At 46.2% G+C, this 9,596-nt stretch overlaps 1 protein-coding gene across 1 annotated transcript in view; it reads right to left on the bottom strand.

Moving 5' to 3' along the window:
• Window positions 1–9,596, bottom strand: part of LOC106813531 — an 11,397-nt gene that overhangs the window by 814 nt on the left and 987 nt on the right. Inside the window, exons 2-6 of the mRNA XM_014817690.1 lie at window positions 4,021–4,161; window positions 3,113–3,153; window positions 2,660–2,770; window positions 945–1,100; window positions 3–447 (exon numbers count right to left, since the gene is read on the bottom strand). Of these exons, the coding sequence (XP_014673176.1) occupies window positions 3–447; window positions 945–1,100; window positions 2,660–2,770; window positions 3,113–3,153; window positions 4,021–4,108 (841 nt within the window). The 5' untranslated portion in view covers window positions 4,109–4,161. The remainder of the gene's footprint in view (window positions 1–2; window positions 448–944; window positions 1,101–2,659; window positions 2,771–3,112; window positions 3,154–4,020; window positions 4,162–9,596) is intronic.

Here is a 9,596-nt window from a genome sequence, read left to right as displayed (position 1 = left end):
ACTCTCCTGCTTGGCGTAGGCGGTGGCAACAAGGTCCGGCGTCAGCGCTCTCCTGAGAGCGTGCGGGTCGAAGCGAACCTCGCCCTCGTTTGGCGCGGCCGGGTTCGACTGAGGCCGCTCGCCGCGCTGGTACTCGTGCAACCTCGACCTTGAAACTTCGTGCGCCCTTCCTCCCGCGTCGCGCGGCGACCTGTTGTCGCGGTCGTCGGGCCTGCGGTCGCTGCGGCGATGATGCCGATGATGCTGCTGCTGCTGATCGGAGGTCAAGTTCGTCGCGGAGTGGGCGCGCTGCATGCTCTTGCCGGACTCTTGGCGGGCTAGCTGCTCGCGTTCCGACTGGTAGGGGGCGCCGTGGCGGTCGTACAGCTGCTCTGTGCTGTGGCTGCGGTGCCTCCGCGAGCCCCTCGCAGTCTTTGGCCGAGTGAGACGCGGCGGTGGTGGCGGCTCCTGCAAGACGAGAGAGCGTCGATACAGGTTTGCATGGACGCAGCGCGTAACACCCTAGATCATACAGCATGTAGATTACCTGTGATTATATGAGGGCGGCAATTTTTACAAAAAACACACACCAGGGTGTGATGAAGAGTCTGCCAACTTTGAAAGGCAATCGATCAGAGCATACTTAATGGTTGCCACATGGAGAAACAACACTGACCCGACAAAAAATGAGATTGTTTGGCAAAGGAAGACACAAAATGAGTAATACGTGATCAATCTGCAATTTATAATGTATCGACTGTAGATCTACACATGAAACTTGAGGATAACTTAAAAACTACGCTACAGGAAATCCATTAAATTTGTAAGCTTTCAGAACCAAACGCAATTAGTGGTAGGTTAAGCAAGGAAATGGAAAATAAAGGTGAGCGGACAGGATCAAAACCACTAAATAAATTAAATAACACGGGAAAGTACATTTTCATGGAATGAAAGCAAATCTTTACCCTGTAATATCCATGCTTTGGCTCGTTTGTCTGAGTGCCCTCTGAGAGCAGGGTGTTAGCCCTCAGAATTTCCGCTATTTCTTCGTCTGAGGTAGGCAGTGGAGAGGTACCGCGGCTCACTGTACTGCCTGGCCGGCTGCCATACTGCTTCTGCAACTAAGAAGCAGCAGAGAATGCATCAAAGATATCACTAGCAACATATTCTGAGGTGATATGGCATGGAATGCTTTTGTGCATTTGTATGAGTAATAAAGAGGATTGACATCTACAACTTTGGGGGGTGTTGCTCCCTTCCTATAAGGATATGTTGCCTGTTCAATGAACCTACTATAATTACTGTGCTATACACTAATCATAATGTTATAGAGCAGAATAATTCAGATGACATACGTTTGATATTAAATACTAGCAACGTATAAACAAAATCAAGTAAGGCCCACTTCTTGTGCATAAGTAGAAGTAATGGTTTTCAGTGGGTCAGTTATCCCGATGCACACCAAAAATCTACCATATAACCATTGACTAAAACGTCTTTTATTATGATGTTCCTAATCTCATTATGTTAAATGAAACTGGAGACTGGAAATGCACATGGAGACTATAATGAATGATTTACAATGTTTTTCGAGTGTTATCTGTCTATAGCGTGCATTCAACATTAAACACACAATGGAATCGTAATGAGGGAATCTCTGTGACAATGTACACTATCATAAAGTCTGCATGCAATGTGCATGTTCAGTATATGCCGACAGACCAGCAGCCGTTGGGCAAAAAAATCTCTAGCCATATATATGCTATACAACATTATGCGCATGTGCATAATTAATTGACAGTACTGTGGCTAGTGAAACTGCGATAAAATTATCAGTACTGGCAATTAAATATTTATGAAACGTGGTCACATGTAGCTTAATCAGGTCTTAGAACCCATTATCAGAGTATATATACAGCAATTATTTTACTGCATATATTGGTGATTGTGCAAAGCTGGCTGTAAGGGTAGTAGATACAATTTTCGTCAATTAAATTAGACAAAAACTGAGAATGCAGGTGAGGAATCTATATCTGTGGATACATTATGCCAATAAACTTTCTCGATGTACTATAGTTATTAAAAAAATGTACTCTCTGACACACCACGTTGATGAACGCTTGTTGGTGACGACCACTATAGCCATAACAAAACCCTGACACAGTGGCACGCGTGCTAGAGTGTGAACTACGTACACATAAACGAAACTTTTGCAGGACTTTGTAAACCTGCACGGTCACCATAAGTATCAACGATCCACCCTACAATGGCAAGGGCATCCAATGAGCAAACCCGTTTTCCCATTACTGCTATAAGACTGTGGGCACATCCAAGAGAGGAGTGTATGCGACAACAAATTGAACCATGTTGATCATGACATACGTGAGCACCACATGTGACATGACTCTTTCCTGCACCACTCTTCAGAAGGTTATCATATCACATAAAGAAACGTTTCCCAGCACTGGAGTTGGTTCAATAGGTGCTCTAGATCATTTTTGTCTTACCCTCTGCACACAGGGTACATTCGTAGCAGTAAAGATGATTTAAAATACCCAATAAGAACAAAGGGATGATGTGTCAGAACAAACAACGAATTATTTAGGGGAGCACTGATATGCATGTCTGGGTCAATCACTCGTGACAACACACGGCTAGAGTCGACCATCCGGCAAAATACCTTCTTCTGCCTTAGCGCCCTATGCTGAGCCTCCACCTCCTGCGTGTTGAGAGTAGCTTGACCACTCTGTGCTGCCACTTCCTCCAGCACAACCTCATCATCCAACGACGACTGCAATGCAAGCGACATGTATCTGTAATTATTACATGCAAGTATGTTTGTATTAAGAGTAAATAGCAGCAAAATTAGTGATTCGCTTAATGTTAGTAACAATAATATCTTGTCCACAATTAAAGATACTCATATACAAATAAAAAATTGCAAATCCTACAAGATATTTTTCATTGATCAATACGATCATCTTTCGGATGATCGTCACCGATGAAACATTTACCCTGTTGACATTGTGAGTTACAGAATTGTTGGTGGGGCCACACGACAAGCAAGAGTGCAAGTTATGCAGGAGCAAAACACAGTGAACACAAGAAAAGCTGGCGAGTGTTTTTGTCTTACCCAGTCCATGCTCTTATTGACCACAGATGCTGCTTGTCCGACTAGAACCGCATGGAAACGAATTTTACGGAGATCACAATCTAGCTCTACTCCATTATACTGTATGGATAGCTACATAGCGGACAAAACTAACTACAGTCAGAGTAATGCTTACTTCAGATAGTAGCGAGTTACGAAGAGGGTAGCTCTTACTGGATAGTGCATGGTAATTAACACTTACTGGCAAGGGTAACACTTACTGGAGAAGGTAACACTTACTGCAGAGAGCAATGCTAAACGTGGTGTCATGTCAACCGTCAAAAGTAACGATTTCAAAATTCACTGTTGTTTTATGACAAATGTGAATGTGTGCCAAGAGAAATTTGTAGGTGTATATACTATTATTTATCCACTCACTATCATAATATACTCTAAAATTCTAGGGTATAGTATCCCCGCAAGCTGTTAGGTTTCAGAATAATAATAATCTTGTTTTATCTTGTTTGAAATGACTCTATTATCTTGAAGAGGGTAGGAATACTGCCACACTATATTAGTGTTACTTGCTATATATCATACATTGTTATATGATATCAATCGTTTGTTATATGATATTGTTATATAGAATTGTTATATGATATATGATATATGATATATTGTTATATGATATTGAACGAATTTGTCAAGAGATATCATGATTATGTCAGGAGAAATCGCACAATTAGCAATTTTGCAGTTAAATTCGAATAACTACGTAAGTAAAATAGACCGCATTATGAAAGTTGGCAGCCTTGATGTCACTCTCAATAGCTAACTTCAATGATTGATTATTTTATTTCATAATTAATTATCTAACTAGTGGCTGTAAATGATCAAATCTTGATTGTAATCGTCCATCAAGGCATCGCTACTTAGCAGACAAAGCTTACTGTAGAAGAAGTCGTTGGAAGGTTCATCCCTCTGCACCATGTTCATCTCCTGCCTGCTTTTCTCCCAGTCTCTCCCTGGAGGCGTCATGTGGCTCTCCACGGGCAATACGCCATTGATGAATGTGATTGGGTTGTTCAATTCTATATTTGTACAATAATGCATGGACACCTCAACATTTCTTCTAATTATAACGCAATGTCAGCATGTCAATAGCGGCAGCACGCATCCAGATATGCTTCTTCATCATGCTCGATTTATAAGGGAACTGTCTCCCTCACCCACTCTCTCTCTCTCTCTCTTTCTCTGTCTGTCTGTCTGTCTGTCTGTCTGTCTGTCTGTCTGTCTGTCTGTCTGTCTGTCTGTCTGTCTGTCTGTCTGTCTGTCCAATGTCCTGTCTGTCTGTCTGTCGTGTCTGTCTGTGTGTCTGTCTGTCTGTCGTGTCTGTCTGTCTGTCTGTCTGTCTGTCTGTCTGTCTCTGTCTGTCTGTCTGTCTGTCTGTCCTGTCTGTCTGTCTGTCTTTCTCTCTCTCTTCTCTCTCTCTCTCTCTCGTCATCTCTCTCTCTCTCCTCTCTCGGTGTCTCTTTCTCTGTTTCTCTCTCTCCCTCTCTTTTTCTGTCTCTCTCTCCCCCTCTCTCATGCTCTCTCTCTCTCTCTCTGTTTCTCTCTCTCTCTCTCCCTCTCCACTCTTTCTCTCTCTCTCTATCATTCACTCTGTATCACTCATAATCGTTCATTACGCTTAATTCAGATAATTGACAGGAGGTGCTCCCATCCTGGTTTTCCGGAAGCTTGACCTTCGACTGTACGTATTCCTGGGTGTGGCAGTGACAGCAGCCGCAGGATGTGGTACCACATAACCTGCTTCGAAGGAGATGTCGAGGATGTCCTGTAGCTCCTCCAGCCAGTTGATACACACATCACTAGCGAAACGAATGTATGACAGTGAAAATGCAGAGCACCGCGTAGCGAAAGACCATGTACAAATACAGATAACAGATACAGCGTACAGATACAGTTACATATACAGATACAAATACAGATCCAGCATACAGCTACGAATCAATTGCTGCATACCTTAAACATGCCTACAAAAATGCACGAGGTTAGCTCTAACATTTAGATTACAAACGTTCTGCCTTGTATAATGGCAGGGGCAACAGCGCTAGGATGCAAGCGCTAATGCCGGGATTACTCTGTACCTAACATGCCTACAAAAGTGCGTAAGATGCTACAAGATACCGGAGATTTAGCTCAACATTCTAGACGTAAGCGCGGCCATGATCCCGAAGCGCTAGCCGAGGATTGACACTTTGTGTCTTCCAATCACAGTCCACGCCGCCCCTTTATGGATCAAATTGTGAGTACAATATCATTCGGACACGGAATCGCCGATCTCAGGACTAGGGCATTCTGCTAGGCTAGAACGGTTTCATACGATAGAGTTTGGCCCAAATACGAATATAACACGCTGTTTTCGCGCACAGTGCTAAGTTCTTTTTCTTCATTTCGCATATCTGTAAGCACGATAAGCCGCGCCTTATTTGTTGATTGGCATGAATGGGCGTCAACGACGTGAGCTGACTCCTGTACGCTACTGCAGCCCGTTGACTTTTCGTAAATAATGAAATGCCCGGCCGATGCATTTCGCATCAAAGAGAAGAATTCTGCATTTTCACTCGCTATCGCAAGTCAACGAGCCGCGTCATTCAGTAAACATTTGTGTATTCCATCAATTCCACTCTTGCTGTCTATAGTAATGATTTCCACAATTTTGCTCTTTGCCCATAATAATTGATACGAATCACGCTATGTGATTAAGTGTTTTCACGGCACAAGCTGTCTGCATAAATGCTTCGAGTCAGTAGGTCATTCGCCAACGCAGGCAGTGTGCGTAACGGTTCTTATGTGCTGGCACTTTGCTAGCAGCGCGAGCTACGGCGTAGACGTTGTGGCCTCCAGCCTCGCTGGCTGTGATGCCGTGTTTTAAGTTGTAACCTGTTGTTTGAGTTCTTAAACCAGCATTAAACTATACAATAAATGTTTAAGTTTCTACGACGGAGACATAACAAAATGATTTTATTGATATAATAATTTCATAATAATTAATACATTTTTCAGTTCGGACTCGCTATCATAGCGTTATAACCTCCTATATTAAATCCCGGCTAGTGATGAATATTTGGTGAATTTTTTTATTACTTGGTTGCCTATTAATCACCTCGATCCTTTCTTTGTTTGTGAATTTTATATAACTATTATATTTGTTTTGTTCATATATTAAATTCTAATCTTTTTGATTCAGCTAATTGCGGGCAACCCGACCAGGCTCTCCGACTGTTACACGTCGTAGGAACAGTAGCCAATGTAGTGTAAGCGAGAATGGAACTTGTGGCTAATCTCGAGCATTGACTGAGCGACTTTTTTAATATTATATTATAACCTCTAATTTCTAGAAATATCGTCCATATAATCAATTGTCATCTTCTAAACTACAGACCATCCGCTGACCGCTGTGGAGACGTGCGCCGGGCCTCGAATTTGGCGCACGTCTCACTGCGGACAGCGCTTCATACTTGAACATCCCCTTGTCGGCGTGCGCCATATCCCGCGGAACTGCGCGTCTCATCCCGCGCAGCGCTTAGGATCAACAGCAAAGCTGTGCCACGCAATCTTGTATCATGTCTCTCTGGATTACAACGTTCTGCTTTGTACAATGCAGGGCAACAAGGGCTAGGATGCACGAACAAGTGCCGAGTTCACTCTATACCCTGAACATGCCGATACCACGCTCACCGTTTGTCGTCGTAGTGCTGCAGGATGTGTTTGAGCAGAGTACGTTCGGTCGGGTTGAGCAGGAACAGCAGCTGGTCCTTGAAGCGGCTGCTCTCCTGCATTAGTACAGGAAGACTCCAGTCCTGTGGCGACCCGGCAGGATGCCCAGTCATCTGCGTCGCCGTGTCGCGGTGCGTATCCTCCGGCTCCATTCCCACGTCGTCGTCTGCCGGGGAAATTAAACACGTGTACGTGTAGACAGACGATTCATATATGTTAGTCTTCACCCTAACCTAACCTAACACTCTCACACCAACCCCACGCCTCTCGGCCTCCTCGCCAACACTCACTGCTCCTCCTTTGCCCTCTCGCACCCACCTGCTCTCGCTTCCTCCTCTCACACCTCTCACTCTCTTCCTTCGCTCTCGCCACCACACCGCTCCCTTCCCCCTCCACAACCCTCACTCTCTTTCCTTCCTCATCGCACACTCACCGCTCCCTTCCTCACTCTCACGAACCACCACTCTCCTCCCTTTCCTCTCGCACGACCGACCCGCTCTCCTTCCTCCTCTCACGAACCCCTCTCACTCTCATTCGGCCTCCTGCTCAGCACCCACCCGCTCTCCTCCTCCCTCTACCAACCTCTTCACTCTTCTTTCCTTCCTCTCGACCGTCCACCCGCTCTCCTTCCTCCCTCATCACACGCTCTACTGCTACTTTCCTTCCTCTCGCCACACCACCCCGCATCTGCTTCCTTCCTCTCCCACCTAACCCGACTCTCCTTCGCTCCCTCTCACTAACCTCTCACATCTCTTTCCTCCTCTCAGCAATCCTCTCAGCTCTCTTTCCTTCCTCTCGCCCCACGCGCTCCTGCTTCTTTCCTCTCGCCCCAACAGCCACTCTCTTCCCTCCCTCTCAACAACCTTCTCACTCTCTTTCTTCCCTCTCACACCCTCTCATCTCTCTTTCCTTCCTCTCGCACCCGACGCCCCTGCTGCTTCCTTCCTCTCGCCACCAACCCACTCTCCTCTCCTCCTCTCACAACCTCTCACTACTCTATTCGTTCCTCTCGCCCGCCATCGCGCTCCTTGCATTTTCCTTCGCTCTCCCACCAACTCCACTCTACGCTTCCTCCCTCTCACAACCTCTCACTCTCTTTTCGCTTCCTCTTCGCACCCACGCCGCTCTCCTTCCTCCTCCCTCTCACAACTCGCGCCCCGGACCCTCACTCTCTTTCCTTCCTCTCGCACCACATCCGGCCCTCTCCTCCCTCTCATCAACCTCTCACTCTCTTCCTTCCTGCTCGGCACCCACCCGCCTCCCTTCCATCCCCTCTCACAACCTCTCAACTCTCTTTCCGTCCTCTGCACCACAGCCGCTCTCCTCTCCTCCTGCTCACAACCTCTGCACTCTCTTTCTTCCTCTCCGCACCCACACCGCTCTCCTTCCTCCTCTCAGACCACCTCTCACCTCTGCTTCCTCCTCTCGCACCACCGTGCTGCCTCCTTCCTCCCTCTCACAACCTCTCACCCTCGGTTTCCTTGCCTCATCGCAACCACCGCTCTCCTTCGCTCCCTCTCACAACCCTCACTCCTCTTCTGCTTTCCTCTCCGCACCGCTACCCGCTCATCCTTCATCCCTCTCGTCTCACTCGACACTCTTTTCCCATCTCTCCGAATCCCACCAGCTTCTTTTCGCATGCCTGCACTCACCCATGTCGCATGCGGGGTATCCGGACGGTGTCGGCTATGTAGCGCCTTGTGGTCCGCCGCTCAGCAGCGGCATGATGTACGCCCACAGCCGTTTCCTTCGACGGCCGTGTCGACGATCGGCGGCCAGCGACTCCACCAGGTGGCGCACGGTTGTGCGACTCGTTGTAGTGGTGCAGCTGCCTTTCGGAAGTCAGGCCGCTCCATGTCAGTTGAGGAGGTGAATGGATCTTGCAAGGAAACAAGTAAACATTGTTTGTAGAACAAAGTGTAGGTAGTGAATCTGCAACAAAACAAGTAAACATTGCTTGTAGAACAAAATGTAGGTAGTGAATCTGCAACAAAACAAGTAAACATTGCTTGTAGAACAAAATGTAGGTAGTGAGTCTGCAACAAAACAAATGAACATTGCTTGTAGAACAAAGCGTAGGTAGTGAATCTGCAATTAAACAAGTGAATGACACTCATAGAACAATCGGCAGCAGCCTCGGGTAATGTGGATTTAAAATGACAGTGGATGTGAAAATGCTGGCAGTGACCACCCTCTAGTGGCATGAACGACACAGGTCCCTGAAACGACCCTGCCCAATAACTGTTAAGAAGAATTCGAAGAATTTGAGGTAATAAATCTGAAATAAAACATAGTCATCATTTAAGCATGGGTATACACGCACGGGTTTGGCCACAAATTCAGAGGCCGACCCTACTAGAACTTTAATTATCGGCTTCGCGGGGACAGAAACCATACATGAATCAACGTGCTGGTATACAACCGTAAACACACATTGCAGCGCTGTATAATCTAATCGTAGATGTGGATACTTCCACGATTCAATGATTGGCCACTTGGAATGCCTAATATGGATTTGCAAGTATTCGGACCAATTACGTGTGTTTGTTGTGTCCTTGACTTCAGAGAATGAAGTGCCCATAGAACGGATGATGGATGATGACAACAGACAAGCAGGATGGAGATGCTGTGATGAGCACACACGCACACACGCTCCCGCTATCTAAAAGTTTCATGACCTAATCATTCTTGAAAGTGTTGTTGCGATCATAAATAACTACAAGAGCCGCAGAGCGTCTGGGCT

Source organism: Priapulus caudatus, unplaced genomic scaffold (genome assembly GCF_000485595.1).
Source record: "Priapulus caudatus unplaced genomic scaffold, Priapulus_caudatus-5.0.1 Scaffold788, whole genome shotgun sequence".
Classification (NCBI taxonomy): domain Eukaryota; kingdom Metazoa; phylum Priapulida; class Priapulimorpha; order Priapulimorphida; family Priapulidae; genus Priapulus; species Priapulus caudatus.
Note: the sequence above shows the minus strand (reverse complement) of the source record. Positions and strands in the feature narration are given on the sequence as shown.